This window comes from Psittacula echo, assembly GCF_963264785.1.
Source record: "Psittacula echo genome assembly, chromosome: 2".
Lineage (NCBI taxonomy): Eukaryota > Metazoa > Chordata > Aves > Psittaciformes > Psittacidae > Psittacula > Psittacula echo.
In genome coordinates this window covers 92,367,176-92,383,702 of record NC_137737.1, presented here as the reverse complement: position 1 = coordinate 92,383,702, position 16,527 = coordinate 92,367,176, and the positions used below count along the sequence as shown (strand labels likewise).

The 16,527-nt window shown below is 38.7% G+C and overlaps 1 protein-coding gene across 1 annotated transcript in view; it reads left to right on the top strand.

The window, feature by feature from the left end:
• Positions 1–16,527, top strand: part of MOCOS (molybdenum cofactor sulfurase) — a gene marked incomplete at its 5' end in the record, with an annotated part of 216,079 nt that overhangs the window by 167,531 nt on the left and 32,021 nt on the right. Inside the window, 2 exons of the mRNA XM_080611404.1 lie at positions 12,335–12,451; positions 15,051–15,497. Coding sequence (XP_080467530.1) covers positions 12,335–12,451; positions 15,051–15,497 — 564 coding nt within the window. The remainder of the gene's footprint in view (positions 1–12,334; positions 12,452–15,050; positions 15,498–16,527) is intronic.

Genomic DNA, 16,527 nt, shown 5'->3' with positions numbered 1-16,527 from the left:
CTTCTATTTTTGCTCTCCCCTTTTCTTCTTCATCACCATCATCATCATCATTATTTCATTTTACTTTATTTCAGTTATGGAACAGTTCATATCTGAGCCCATGGGTTTGTCCTTTTTCCAATTCTTCTCCCAGTACCACTGAGACAAGGTGAGGGTGAGAGAGCAGCTGCGTGGTACTCAGTTGCTAACTGAGGCTAAACAATGACAGTGGGGTCAATTGCACCAACAGGTAATAGCCATAGTCTCATATTCAGCCTGGAGTGAAGTCTTCATTGCAGCAGTCAAGATCAAATGAAGGGATTTCATTAAAGTGACACACACACAGATTATACCATGCCATGATGGCATGCTCAAGGATGGCAGCTTTTTTTGCAGCCATCTGTCCCAATGTCTATGATAAAGAAAACTTGGATGTTAGGAAATTATAAGGTGTCAGTGAAATAATTAGGAAGTTGAATAGCTATTGCTTTCTCATTTCAGTTTTATTTTGTGATTGTTAAAGGGTATCACTGGCTTAGAGTGTTATATTTGGAATAAACTTGCTGTGTATACAATATGTATAGTTGGTTTAATTGACATTTTAATTACTGATTTAGTTATTTTGCTCCAAATGGCAATTAAAACAATTAAAGAAGAGGGACTTGCAGGCTCCAAACATCAATAGTCACTCAAAAGTTTTGGTTTTTTCTTCAGATTTCTCATGAAACATTTCTATATCTAGGGATAAAACTGCTATAGTTTTGAAGACTCCATAAACCTTTTGTCTTTGGGCAGTAAAAATTCATTAAATTTCCTCCTTTGAGCTGCACCAAATACTTCCCATGAAAATTATTTCCTTCAGTAAAGCTGTCTTGTAGACTACTATTGGTAGTAATTTGTTCTTGAAATTACTTACGAGAATACCTATATTCTTTTCACGCAACCTGCCTGTCCTCTGCAGTAGCACGTCTGTCATTTTATGTTACATGTTTATTTGCACTGCAGAGCCAAAAAGACCTGGTTATGAACAGGGTTTAGATCATGATGAGTGCTCAACAGGTCCAGCATATAAAGATGTCCTTTATGCCAAACAGCTTCTTCATATATACTTGTCTTGTTAAGAATGGATAATTCTCTGGCATTATAGTTTTTGCCATTAACGAAGTGTGGACAGATGACAGGCTGGTGATTTTGAAGCATGAGAAAGTGCAGGCATAGAGATGAGGAACTTCTGCTAATCAGTGGTGCAGGATGGAAGTAGCAGAGTTGACATTAATGCAGCAAGCTGTCAACGTTCTACTTCCTTGTGAGGCTACCAGAAAAAGAAGCAGTTAGCCCTAGATATTAAAGAGGGTTGTGATGTCACTGTCCTGGGTTCAGCAGCAGCAGTCAGTTTTTCTCCTTCTTAGTAGCTGGTGCAGCGCTGTGGTTTTGACTTTCGGCCTGGGAATAATACTGATAAAGCCGATGTTTTCAGTTGCTGGTCAGAATGTTTACCCTGACCAAGGACTTTGTGAGTCTCATGCTCTGCCAGGGAGGAAGAGAAGCCGGGAGGAAGCAGGGACAGGACACCTGACCCAAACTAGCCAAAGAGGTATTCCGTACCACAGCACGTCATGCCCAGGGATGTAACTGGGAGTTACCCGGAAGGGCACATCCTCTTCTCTGTCGGACTCATTTTCGGCAGGTGGTATCATATTCTCTTCCCTTGTTATTTCTCTTATCATTATTATTATTGGTGGCAGCAGTAGTGATTTGTGTTATACCTGAGTTACTGGACTGTTTTTATCTCAATCCGTGGGAGTTACATTCTTTCGATTCTCCTCCCCATCCCTCCCGGAGCGGAGGGAGTAGAAACTGCGTGGCTGACCTGCCGACTGGCTTAAACCACGACAGTCACGAAAAAGGTACTATGTATATGCTCACTGCTGAGCTAATATTTCAGACTCTTCACATAGAGATTCACCATTAGCTCATTTATCAACAGTGAGTATCTGCAGTCTTCAGGGTGTATGAATGTCAGGTGTTTATACATCCCCACGTCCTTCTAATCTCTAAAACACTGTTTGACAGCAATGATTCAGCTTCAGTTTTCATCTTTGCCATCTTCTTTTATCAAAACCTCACATATAACTCTATGCAGTGCCAGCCTAGTTTGAATGCCAAAGAGGAGGTGGACCAGCTGTAAGGGATCAACATTGATTTGAAATGATCATATACCAAAAAAAAAATGTGTATTTCTTACAAATCAGGACAAAAAGCAAAGTTCTCTTCCACTTGCAGATTAAAAAACAAAACAAAACAAAACCACCATCTCTGCTATGAGGAATGTTTTGTGCTAAAATTCAGTTTTCCTCTTTGTTCTCCTAGGTAGAAGAAACCTGGGAAATGTTCTTCGTACAGTCAGTAGATAATTACAGAGTAATTTTATAATCCTTTCACATTTCATTCTGTAAAGTCACTTTGGGATCTGGAAGAGGAGAAGGGGGTAAGAGACAGGGATGGGCAAATGGAATTTCACCTGAAACATTTGTTGAATTGTATGCCCGGGAGACCTCTTACCCAGTCACACTTTTCAATTCAGTGTTTTCTACCCCCAGTGACAAACAGCACTTCCCTTATCAAGCTTATTCGTTTTTCACTCTGGTCTTCTGAAACAATATTTTTTAAAAACTCCTGTGTGTCATGGACTTTAAAAAGTGAGCAAACCATCATTGCTATCTTTTGAAAAATGGCTATCATTTCAGTTGTGGATTACCAGCTCCCTTTCCCACTCTGTTTTTTCACACTGCCTCCTTTGCCTGGGGCCTGAAGCTAAACAGAAGTAGCTTGCCATGATTGTCTCACCTGCAAAAGTTCCCTTGGTATCTATATATGCTTGCCATGCCTCCAAAAAATCCTGTCAGGAAGCAAACAAGCATCAGTCCATTAACAAACTCAGCCTTCTTGCCTGCCGCTTCACACTTGTGTGATAGACAAACTGCTATAACAGGAATTGGCTGCCAAAGATAGAGAATGTAAACAATTTGGTTTGCCCAAGGAAGATTCTTCTGCAGTGTTGCATATGGATGAGTTTTGCCTCTCAAGACTGAGAACCCTGCTCAGATTATGATCAGTTTTTTCTAAGAGCCTACATTAGCATGTCCCAGCTCACTCTCATCAATCCAGATAGAGTGAAGAGAGGTCTAGACTTTGAATTTACCTTTCTTCATTCATTTCTCAATAAAAACTATCAACACTTCTGAGCAGATAACTTCCAGTTTGTATCCCTTCAGCATAAATCTATAATACAATTTTATGACTGCTTCTATTATGGCATCTGCCGACTGTCTTACTCACTTCCCTTCTGTCTCGACCTCCCTTGAGTTAATATAAGGATAGATTCAATGACCCACTGCTGTTTTTTTACTTTCCTGCCTTTATGGTCCATCATTCTGAAGTGAAGATCAGGGTGGCCCCAATTCACTTAGATGTAAGAAATGTCACACAGGATCTCATCGTTAGACCTTCTATACACTGATAACCTCTTTCTGCCAGTGTTCACGTGCTAGCACTATAAGAAGAAGACAAAACCAGAATAAGACTCCCCCAAGAAACAACAAAAAAATGTTTTCTTCTTAACCCTGTTTATCCTTCTGCATCCAAAGTAATCTATGGCAGTGAATTGTCCTGTGAGCAGCTTAGCAGCCAAGACAAATTCATCCCTGGGGTTTGAGAAGACATGGAGGGGGAAAACAGATCTTAGGATTGCCAGAAAGAGAGGTTGCTCATCAACACTGTGTGCCAAGATTAGATCATAGTTACCAGAACCGTTCAGCAGCCTCTGGAGGCAGTTTGTTCTAGAACTTAGCTATATTCAATACTGCAAAATATTTCCTAATGATTAATCTTAATTTCCCACTGTGCAGCTGAAGTTCATTACTACATGGATTGGGTAAAAAAAGAGACACCAGTTTGGGCAGGAAAGCAAAAAAAAGTGAGATTCCAGCCATGAAAAGCAGAGGAGTTGGATAAGCTGTCTGAAAAGGTGTTGTATGAGAGAGGTTTGACAAGGAAGAAAAAGAGCAATATAAGCAGATAGAAGTTATTCTTTCTTTTTGCATTTGGACAGGTCTGCAAGTCCAATGAGGCAGGATGGGAAATGCACATGAGAGTAGTTGTGCAAGGAAAAGGAAATGGTGGTAGTCAGTTCTGGAAACACCTTCATACTCCAAGAATGCTTACTTTGCATTAGTTTCACAATGTTCTCTTTTAAGAGCTTCTTTTTCATTTGGTGATGTATTAATGAATTGCTTAGCTGGACCTAGATCAGTCACCAGGACCTAGCAATGGCCAGGTAAAATCCCCTTCTGTGGTAGTGTTTCAGTGTCACCTTGAGGGATTCACTGTCTGTCTTTCCCACTTATTCTAACCTCACAGGACTGGAGAGAAAACACTGACAAATCTTCAGATTTCAAGTGGCGGATACATTTGTATATACACACAGCTGGGTGCATACATATTCATATCACTACTCAATGTTACATGATAAAAAGTACCCTGCAATACCTGAAGTGGGTAGATTTCTTGAAATAATTGCTATTTGCGTCTTAGATGATACCCTCAGTTTTACTGGTAGGTTAGTTTCAATGCACTGTACATCTGGTGTATAGGTACAGAATTAGGGTAATGATAACGTGAATTAGAGGAGTGGGGAAAAAAAGGAGCTACAGCATTTCACAAGCTTTACCAGTTCAATTTGATCAAACTATTGACCAAAGTCTGGTAGTAGCTATCAGTACTTACCTAGAAATTCATACCCTATCCCTATAGGAGAACATGGGTTGCTGTTAAGCAACAAGGAGAGCTACTTCTACTTTATTTAATCTTTATTAAATAAATCTTCATAGAAAGCTATTAAGCAAGAGTTCTTTGTTGTTCTTTAAACTTTAATCCTTTTATGTTTTTTCCAGCTAATATTTTGACTTTTGTGTAAAACAGCAATCCAGTTTACAAGTGGGGAAGTGCAGCATTTTTTAATCTGGGCCATAGAAAATGGAAATCCAGCATTTGTTAATTCCAGCTAAGAATGTCTTTGCAGAGATGGTCAAATGACTCTGAGCTAGTTACGCTAATGCATTTAGAAGCATACTACTCATTATATCAATTTTGATGACTCAGGGAAAGAAAAGTGTTCTTAACTTGCCTAATGGGATTTTTGGCCATCTTCCCAATAGCTACCTAAAAATTGCTGAGGTGATTGCTCACTATTGATTTTAGCTATGGATTTAGCCATTGATTTCAGGAAGCCGGAGATGGCAGATGGACCAGCACAATAGAATGCAAACAGGATTACAAGGAGAAAAAGATTCTTGTGAAGATTTCTGTTGAATGTCCACTAATTTCCTTGGTTCCAGTTAGTTTTCAATAGCACTGTGGATGTCTTGTAAGCAGGGATATAGCAGCAGTGCAGCAGACCACCCTGGCTTGTCAGTAAATGGCACCTTGTTGCTTCAAACTGTCAAGAAATGTCACTACAGTCTGGATCTTTGCTTACATTTTAGTACATGGCACTGGGTACTCAAAGGCAGCCTTTACAATAAGGGGCTCACAATATAGGAGTCAATTTCAGTGATCTAGGTAGGGGATCACTGACTGACCATCAGGCAGTGCTGTACTTGAGAGACTCAATGTGATGAATGCGAACCTAGTTAGTAGGTAATGAAGCTCTCTTCCTGCTGAGGAAGCAGTAACAGAGTACAGGCTGAGTTGCTTTCTGTAATATCTCATTACAGAGGGACAAAGACACATGTGATATAGTATGCTCGAAATTGCCTACTATTAAATTGCTCATCAGAGCTGGTCAAGGTTAGAAAGCTTCATGAAAGCCTAGACTGAAGGTGTTGCTTGACAGTGCTTCTCTGGAGTGTCGTTGCATGTTGCTAAGGAAACTGGAAAGGAGCTAAAATAAAGATGCTCACAGTTGTTCAGATGAAAGAATCTCAGATGAATGAGGGAGGGTAAATATTTTCTGTTTAGTGAGAGGGACAAATTGTGTCCCTAAACTGCAGACCTCGTTACACAGGGGAGAAATGCGAAGACACACGGTAGCAGCAAAAGGGCTGCCCTGAGAGCCTCTGCTGGATTCCTTTTTTCTTGATCTGTTTAAAAGCAGATCAGCTGTTTTTGGATGCATGCAATATCCAGTTTCAGTCCACTATCTGAATCCTTTGAAGAAGGCCCGGTCCCTTCTTTATTATCTTGCTTGCATCTTCCTATCCTTCTCTCTCCCTCTCCCTTCCCCCCAAATCCTGTAAAGCACCCTGTATGGACTTAACTAAAGTAATTTTTCTACACAGTCCATCATGGCATTTTAACCCCACAACCTCCTTGTGACCTGTTGTCTCCTTTTTCAGGGGATAAATACAGACAATGGAGGATTTAAGTTATAAAAGAGAAAGAGGAAAAAGTAGAGAGTGTTTTGGTTGGAACATGAATTAAATCTACACTTTTAGTTTCATGCACTGCACCTTTTTATTCCTAGACATTGTTTCCACTTGTATTAGTCTGCTATATTCCTCGTTATCCCTTCATGATACGAGTTACGGCTTAGTCTTTGGTGTTGTTTGCCTCTGTCTTCCATTTCTCTGACTGGTGGTAGTCTGACACAAAGCCTTTTGGGTCAAAAAATAGCTAAGGATGCTCAGTGTAATATAAAGTACAGTCTTTTTCCTATGACTCACGACAGAATGCTCTGTTGAAGTCAGAGTTAGGAAGCACCAAGAGGGCTTGGGTTCCTTTGCTTTGCTTTTCTTCCTGGAATCTATCCTTTCCCTGATGTCATTTTGTCAAACCAGATTTTCATTGTCGATGAATGCAGTTTAAAAGAATAAAAAAGCTAAGAAAAAATGACATTGATTAGAGAGAACTGTGGTCATTGAGATGCCAAATCAAAGAAACCTAAGGTGTTTAGCCTACCCATCAGCCTGATCAGTTTCAGATAACTGGACCTTGGACTTACGAAGTTTACCATATATGTTCCAAATAAGTCCAATTCCTAATTCACCGCATGTATTACAGGGAAAAAAAGGCAGCTGAAAAAATGTGAGACCACCCATTAACAATCAAGACTTTGTTTCATTTCTTCCTTATAGCCACCCCACCCTCAAAGTATCATCTAGCTTTTTGAATCTCAGAAATGTAAAATTATTGTTAATCCCTTAAGTACGAAGGACCTGCAGTTTGCTATGTGTATGGCATCTTCTAAGTGAGAATTCCTGCAGAATGGCAACCCGCATATTCTGAATTCTGCTGATGTTTCCAGCCTTCTTCTGTCCTGTGCAGTCTTGCCAGCTATTTGATTGTGTTTGAAACTAGCAGAGAAAATTGTCACATCAAGTAGAAAGTTCCTGATAAGCAAGCATTTCCACTATCAGGACACTGAGTTTGAGAGTTTCAGTAAATTTCAGAATCTGTCTAATCCTTCACTGCCTTCCACCAATACTTCACTATCTACTGACCAAAGGGATTTTGGTCAAAGTGAGTGATGAATGGGTGCAGACTGAAGAGAAAGTTAGATCCACTCTCCAGTTAATTTAAACCATTGTCAACAGCTGGAGACACAATAAGGAGCAGAGGATCAGATTCACCAGTATGGTGGGAACTTGCCCACACAGACATTTTTTCCCTGGGATGGTAAAAAATGCCTCTGTTGCAGGAAACCATGCAGTTACTCCAGTTTAATGATACTGTAACTCAGTTAAAATACTTTTTTTTTCCATACTAAATGATTTGGAAACAAGTGCTGATTTTTTTTTTTTTCTTCCTTCTGACCTACTTATTAAATTGTGTTAAACAAGATTAAGTATGCATTTGCATCAGGAACAACATTTCACAGTCAAATGCTGGGTGACAGAAAGAGCTAGCTTACTTTCTCTCCAATTCCATGCTATGAATCAGTGAATTAATTTACCAGTGGATGTGGAGAACAGTGTCATGAAACCTGTTTTATAACCAGCCATCAGTGGTGTGCAGTGCAATTCCTGTAATGAGCAAATCTATCAGACAGACAAACTGCTCTGAAATTTGGGCATTGTAGCAAGTAGAATGAGAAATCCCAATCCCAGTTCCTGAAGGACAGAACCTGCCAGTATTAACCTATATGATTTTTGGGTTTTAGGGACAATTCATGATCTATTATAAAAAGTTCCTTTATTCATGTGAATAATTCTTGTAATACCCAGTAAAATAGCTTGAACAAATAAGAAGTACTTGCTTGAATAAGATCCACAGAATTGGATCCTATTGGAACGACTTCAGCAGGAGTTCCTAAAGAATCCATCATTTTTATTGAAAAGCATAGACTTAGTTGATTAGAAATTATCTGCAAAATATGCTCCTTCCCTGGAAGTGCTGAAAACCAGGTTGGATGGGGCTTTGAGCAACCTAGTTTAGTGGAGGGTGTCCCTGCTCATGGCAGGCGGGTTGGAAATAGATGATCTTTAAGATCCCTTCCAACCCAGAACATACAGTGATTCTATGAGCTATTTGTAAATCTTTACTATCACTTAGTTTATATCTACCTACAATAAGCATTATCCTCAGACCTATTTCAATGGATCCTGAAGTCTGAGAAAAGCTTACACATCTCAGCTGACTGTCACAGAGGCCCTGAAGTGAATGGATAGCATAAGTCAGTCATTTAGCAAAGGCAGAGAAGCCACTAAGCAGCTGTGTGACAGAGAATGGGCGATTGAACACACCAGGATCATCTTCCTTTCAGAGCTGTCCAGCTGCTGGGTATGAAATAAAATACTGGATATCCAAGAGGGGATTAGAGTAGGATAAGGCATGAAAACCAATAGGAAAATCCTTCTCCACTTCATTGTTCTTTATACTAAAAATCTCCCAAAATTTTCATAGTATTTATCAGAGAGAGCACTATGAAAACAACTCTGAATGTGAGCATTTTAACAGTCTGGCAACACTAAAGGAAGGCTCATTGAGGAAGGCAGCTGTGCTTAAAATAGAAATTATCTCTAAAAGAAAAAAAAACAAACCAAACCTATTTTAAAAATTGGTTTAGATGAACTTTGTTCATATATGTTTATTAAACTTGAAGACCATGGCCTGGAAGTGTGAAAAGCACCTTTTGCTTGTCAAGTATCAAGACACTATGACATCAAAAGTGTTGGGGTGTGAAGCAACTTGCAGGGCCTGGCCCACAGGAAAGAGCTTCAGAAAAAGCAGTGAATGTCAAGGGGCTCTAAGGGACAGAAGCTACTCTCAGATGTTGTGATGACTTAATCACCATGTCCTCACTGACTGAAATCAGTAAAAATGCAGCAAGATTTCTGCATGTGTTTTGCAGTTTAATTGTAGTCTTCAAGCTGTGAAATACTAAGGCACAATAGTTCCAAATATGAGACCCAGGGAATCACCAAAACTGACAATTTGTGATATTAAGCTGTGTACTTACCATTAGTACCATTCATGCTTCTGTGCCTTCATTGATGAACATATTCCTGGCTCCCAAAAGTCAGCTGCTGCTGTTACAGACAAAGCTGCAAGCAGTGTTCTGTATTTCATAACCCTGAGCTCAATATTCGTTATTGCTCCTTATGGCAATTTTAAAGATGTGCTTTGTTTAAGTAAGCTTTTCTTCATTGAAACAACTGTAGCAGATGTTTTATGTTCTATTTGGTTTGCTATGTAATAGCACTGCAGAGAGAGATTAAATTAACTCCCCAAGTAGCATATTTCTGGGGTGAAACTAAACAAGAAGAAATCAAAGCATATGTCCAAGGAAAAGTCAAGCATGAATTCAAGGGACAGATAGATCGGCAGCACTGCCCTGAATGATTCTTTACATGGTGTCATTGTTTGCGATGAGAAGTGTGCATCATGTTCCCACCACCTGGGTGCATAATCACATTGGTGGTAGCAGAGTATGATTAATACTAAAGCTATGGATAACTTATCTTTGTTCTCCTGAACCACAATTCCACATAATCCTCTAATGCTCATGCATCTTTATGTACCAATAATTCTTGTCTACTGTACAGATTAATATATATCAAAATATAAAGTATTATTGGAGAGTGGTATTGAATCACACAACTAGAAATAAATAACTGTTCATTAAAGAACAGCAATAATTTCTTTGACAAAATTAAAAAGATTTTAAAAAATATCTTGTTAACAATTCTTTGAAGTTGTGTCATGGATAATTCAGTACACCCAATACACTTTGATAAACAAGGCTGCCTCAGCAATGTTTCTTCAAAAAGTAATAATAATAATAAAAAGATTATATATTTAAAAGTTTTTTGTATATGGAGCAAATACGCCCAAACACTGTAGGAATTCAGCAGTGAAATATCTGTCATGATTTTTCTTTGCTTGTCATCAGTAGCAGAATGATAGATCCACCCACAAGTCACTAGCGCCATGACAAACCATGTTATGCCAGGATGACAACTTCTCTCATCTAAATGAAAAAAGAAGTAAAGAAAATGTCACTGTTCCCAGATTGAAGTCTTCTGACAAAACAAAGCTAATGACACCACAACAATCTTTCTCAGTAGATGCCTTTTACTGTAACTTTGATTTGAGAAACATGCTTTGAACACAGAATATTCTCCAAGGCATTAATCACGAATAGGAATCTCAGGACTCATTCTATTCTTTGCTTTCCAAGTCTGGATACATAAAGAGTAAATTTGGTTATATTTCCATTTAAGAACTGAACCATTTTGAACTGAACTAGTGGTGCAGAACATATTTAAGTTCTTGTGCACTATAATGATGAAGGATTTCTTTTGTTTTTGTTGTATATACAGTACATTTTTGTGAGAGTAACTTGTGCCCCACACAAAAGAAAAAAATAAATTCTGAATTATAGGCTGAATTTTTTTGGCTATTATCCTATTTTCCTAAAAGAAGCTATGTTAAAAATAAGAAATGCCAATAAAGATTAAGCTGTCTAGAAAAGCTAGGTTGGATGTTTACATTGATACCTGAGGCAGATGAAGCATGAGCTCACAGTTAGGGAAGTGCATTACCACACCTTTAGGCTGAGCTCTTGCTCTGAGCATAGCTGTGAGGAGGATTGTGTCACTTGTTCAGCAGGCTCCTCGCAGTCTGCAGCATGGTTATTCTCAGAGCTCTCAGCTCTCCATTTCGCAAAAGCATTGAGGTTAATGCAGCTTGTGCAAGGTTGTTCTGGGAGTCTGTGGCAGAGACAGGATGTGCCAGGTTTCATGATCTCTTTCTGACCATTTGACTGTCCTTTCTCCCAGTCCTCAGCAAGAATGTTAATCATTTGTTGTCAAAGAAATAACTGATGGTAGCTATACCTGCTCAGCTAACCTTACCAGCTGCTGTTGTTGCTTTTTGAAATCAACATAAAGCGTTTACAGACCCCTTGAGTGTGCTTCCATGGTTTCTTAGCTGTGCTAAGAGGATCCCCATGGTGTGCTTGTGTTTTCTGTTAGCTGTGCTATGAAACCCTGACAATCCATATCTCTTCTCTGCAATGCCATCCTACCAGTGTTGCCCTCCCAGTGTATGCGTATGTCTCTTTCCAAGGCATACATAGACATGTGCTTCTGTTAGCCTTGCACATCCTTTTCATTCCTTCACATAATTTATTCATGCCAGTTTGTTCTCAAGTATTATATTTCTGCCCATTTATTATTTAGTAGACAATAAGGAAATCTTATAACATAGAACAGCACAGCACAGCACAAGGAAAAGTACACCTGGAACTTGGTAGACTGGGTGATTTTATGAGGAAGACTCAAGGAGGTATTCCAATTTAGTCCCTGCCTTGTCAGATGCTATTGCTTACTGGGGGGTGATTCTTCAAGCACTCGTGTGCCAAAATCCCACAGATGCAGTCAAGTTCTGTAATGAGAACTTGCAATTTCAGATCCTTGGAGAACAAAGTTTTCTTCAGCTAACCGAACAGGTGCCCGAGGCCTCTCTTCAGTCTCTGCAAAGGCAGTTGTAGGTGATGGTTCTGCCAAAACACTGAATGACACTTGACTGCAGGTCTGTAATTAACACTACTGATGTGAATGGACCTGTTCATTGGTTTAAAATTAAGCACATGTACCAGCATTAACAATATCAGGACCTGAACTGATATGCTTTTTGTTGTGTGTGGTGTGCTGTCAGTGCCAAGGTAAGCATTTCTGCCTCTGTCCTAAATGTTTATGAGAATGCTAAAAGCTATGGTAAGTTGTTAATAATTTAGAGAGGTAATTTACTTCAAATTGATTTGTACCTTTAAAACATTTTGTCTTGTTCACCACAACTTAAAAATATCTATTTTTCTGTTCTCCTATGTCTTCTCTCCTGCTGAACTGGAAAGGTGGACAAGATGGCAAGTCTTTACAACATACATGTCCGCACAGGTTGCTTCTGTAACACAGGAGCCTGCCAAATGCATTTGGGTATAAGCAATGAAGACATACAAAGGAACCTGCAGGTTAGTATCTGAATGAGATTACATTTAAAATACCTACATTCAGTGACCCAGGTGACATCTGTCTCCCAGTTCTGAATTTCCTAAAGACAGGAGTTTTGAAGGGGAAAAGAGAACCTGTTTCTGCATCAAAAAACCCCGAAATCCTGACTAGGTAAAAGCTAAAGTAGGTGTATTATGTCCTATGGTGTTGAGTCTCTGCAACTTTAAGAATAATGGTAAATTTTATTTGCTTTCTCTGACCTTTCAACTCAATTGCCATGTTAAAGAACTAAGTGAACTGGAATTCAGTTCACTGAAATGGGGTGTTGAAACAAAATCATTTGATGGACCCAAAGCAGTATGTGTTGCTCATCTTTATTTCACTAAAAAATATGAAAATGTGGGTTCTTGTTCTGATTTGGAATTACATGAAAACAAGACTTCCTGCAGAACAGAAGTTCCTGAACAATTCATCTCATGTTGATCCTTAAGTACACTTAATTGTACTTAATAACATTTAAGTATTATAGACCAGATGTGTGACAGGATATATTACAATGAAGCGGGGGAGGCTTCATGTCTGTGTATTTATCAGAGTTCAAAATTGCAGTAAATTAATGCAGAGCAATCCAAAATTTTATTAATGGTATTCTTCAAAAGGTAAAAAATTATAATGGCTGTATTGATATTGTAGCTCCCTTATAATTTCATGGAGACATTCATATAACTTTTGCAAATACATTTGCATGCAAGACTGATCACACAAGTTCTTAAAGGGGAAGAGCTCTTTAATACCTTACTTGGCAAAATGGTGCTTTGATTTACTATGGAACCTCTCTCCTCTGAGAAAGGAGAAAAAGGTTTACCTTTCTGCTGAAGTGCAAAATGCCAGATGACCAGCTACGTGGATTTCCTTATATGCTAAGGAGCACTTGGCCTCTTGCAGGTCTGTATCATTCAAATGGGGATAGTCTAAACCTAAACTTATAAAGAGGCGCTTTATCTGCTAAAAGTTGTATGATGAGGTTTTGCAGTCAGTCATTATTTTGGGATGCTCCATTCCCATCAGTCCTTTAAGAAGGATCTGGATGAATTATTGATAACATTTCTGTGTAAAGGAAAGCACCTTTTGTCATGTTATATGCACATATACTTTGGTTTCACTTTTTCCCAGGGTGTTGAATGTGTGTTCTTCCTTCCTTCATGAAGACTTCCATGTATAGAATGCCTGTGAGAGAGGACTTTCTGTCCTCAAGGGTCCCTGGAGAGGTGTGGTTGGTTTTCTTAGGATGTTACGTAGGAACTCATTTACTTATTTGCACAGAAGGAACCTCTCCTCTGTCAATCAGTACTCAGCAAAGGGTTACATGTATATTAACAGATGCAACCTAATTTTGCAAATAGTGCTTCTGCTTTATTGTCAAGGATAAAAACTGCATCACACTGCATTAAAATATTTATTACCGTATTGCATGCTATGACATATAGGGTTGGGTTTTTTTATTTCTCCTTGCACAAATGACATCGGTGTTCATTGAACCATTATATTTCTTGCTTTAAAAATCCCTCATGTAAATGAACTATTTACATTTCCATTTTTATGTAACAGAAAATGCATAAATAAATTCTGAGGGAAAAAAAACCAAAACATGCTGCATTTATCGGAATAACGATACTGATTTAGGACTAAATCTTGTGTCCATTGAGTTAATGTTAGATGGATGAACAAAGGAGTTCTCTAGTTTATCTCAATGGAGGGAAGTAGCAGCATCCACTGACCCACTTACTGAAGGAGAAACTGCTCTAAGGGAGAGTTTTCCAGCAAGTGCTGTATGAAAGACTTATCAAATAGAGGGGTATCTACATGGAGGCCACTGTTAGGGTATTTGAGGGATTTTTCAATAGAAATTTTTTGAATGGAAGCCTGTATTCTTCAAAGGAGGAAGTGCTAGAGGGAAGGCGAGTTCCCTCCCTTGTGAAAGCAATGTGCTAACTGGGTCATCAAGACAGATTTGCTGCATATCCCAGTGACAAAGGATGTCACTTTGGATGTTGGAACTCTAGATTCAAGTCTCTGCTTTGCTAATATCCCAGACCAGTTCTCAGATGTATAGCTATCCATTGGACTATTTTACACAAGCCTCGAATAAGCCTCTGATAATATAAATTGGAATTGTTCTGATAGCAAATATGAAGAAAACTGTAACATAAAAATCAACAGTCTCATGGTTTATTCACTTCTCTGAATGTAATATCCCAGTTTAAATCACAGTGAACTATGTAGATGAGACTAGAATATACCTGGAGACTACCCTCGCTAAGAGGCCATCTTAGGGCACACAACCTTTTTGTGATTCCAGATGTGTTCTTAAAAAGTCTCTTTTGCCTTAGGGTGGAATAGGACAAGCAACTCAGAACAAACTTCTTCTCAGTTTGAATAATAAGATAGTTGGGATTTTTTTCTCCGTTTTTAGCCTGTATTCATGAGTTAAATTTGTATATTTTAAAACAGTTTTTCAGGTTAGAATTAAGAAACTCATGAATAACTGTGTAAAATTAGAGGGAAATAAAGCACAATCTGTCATAATAGCGCTCGGGTTTTCTTCCTATTTCAAACTAGGCTGGCCATGTCTGTGGAGATGATATAGATCTAGTCGATGGACGTCCCACTGGTTCTGTGAGAATATCCTTTGGCTATATGTCTTCTTTTGAAGATGCACAGACTTTTTTGAAATTCATCATAGCCACCAGACTCTCCAAATCAGATGCTGAGATTCCCTTCCAGTCCTCTGTTACAACGCTGACGACAGAGTCTGTCCCAGATGACCGCCCTTCCTTTAACAGTGCAGATAAATTGTCTCCAATATCACACATCTCGGACACAGAACCCAGGAATAATTCATCTGTGACAATGACAACTGGCAGCCGGCAGCCACCAGAGGCAGAGGCAGAAAGCATAAGGGCAGCTGTTTCTGAGACTGCAATACCAACATGTAGAAGAGGTGGCAAGCCCATCACTGTCACCAACATTTATCTCTACCCAATTAAATCCTGCTCTGCATTTGAGGTATGCACTTTGAATCATTCTTGAATACTCATCTCAACCTTGTTTTTTACCTTACTCCTGTCGGACATGTCATCCAGGAATACCATGTGCATGAGATAATAGGAAGCAGTGGGTGGGTACCCATTTTTCCTGTTTTCCAATTTTGATCCAGTCTTGCATACGAAGGTACTTTAAAGGATTTCCAATTAGGCTGAAGTTGCAGGATGCAAATGTATCTTCTGCTTTCCCCTGCCTCCCAACAGACAAATCTGCACGTAATATGCAGTCTTGAAGAAAATAGTTGGATTTGCAAAACTTGACTAAAATATAATCAAGTAATTAGTATGCTTTTACAGAATGATTTGTGATGGACTTGTAGGCATTGATGGGTAAGCAGCAATTGAGAAATAACTTGATTAACATGTTATAATTGAGAGGAGGCTGATTTACATTACAAAGAAATGTTATCATTAAAAATACATTTGCAACAGAAATATGACATTTAAGTGTTGCTACACTATTTGAAAGTTCACTCTTTGAAGATTTTAATTGCTTTTTTACCAAGTTAATAATATCATCACCTTAGCTGTGACTTTTTCTATTTTTAATAATGCAAGATGAAATAGGTGTATGGCCCACATATGACCTAGAATGGGACTCTGCTTAGTACCATACTGGGAAGTGATTTAATGAATGTCAATAGCAATATAGCTTTCCCTATGAACACGTACTGGTGTAGGTCATTGTCTCACATCTGACTGCAAATTGGGGTCAAATCCAGTGACAAATCACCTGCATTTAAAATATGGCTTCTCAGCTGATTTGATAATGATTTATTATTTTTGTTCTTAATGCAAAAAGGGGATGAGGAATTAAGGCCGAAACTGCAAAATGATCAACAAAACATCTCTATTTTAAAATTTGGTTGGCTTGTGATGTCTATAATTCAAAGGCACAATCTTGAGCTTTAAATGAGATCTGAACAAACAATTTCCACCCTTTGTAAACCTCCCACTAAATCAAACTGGTTTGAAAATCTAAGTAATCCCAC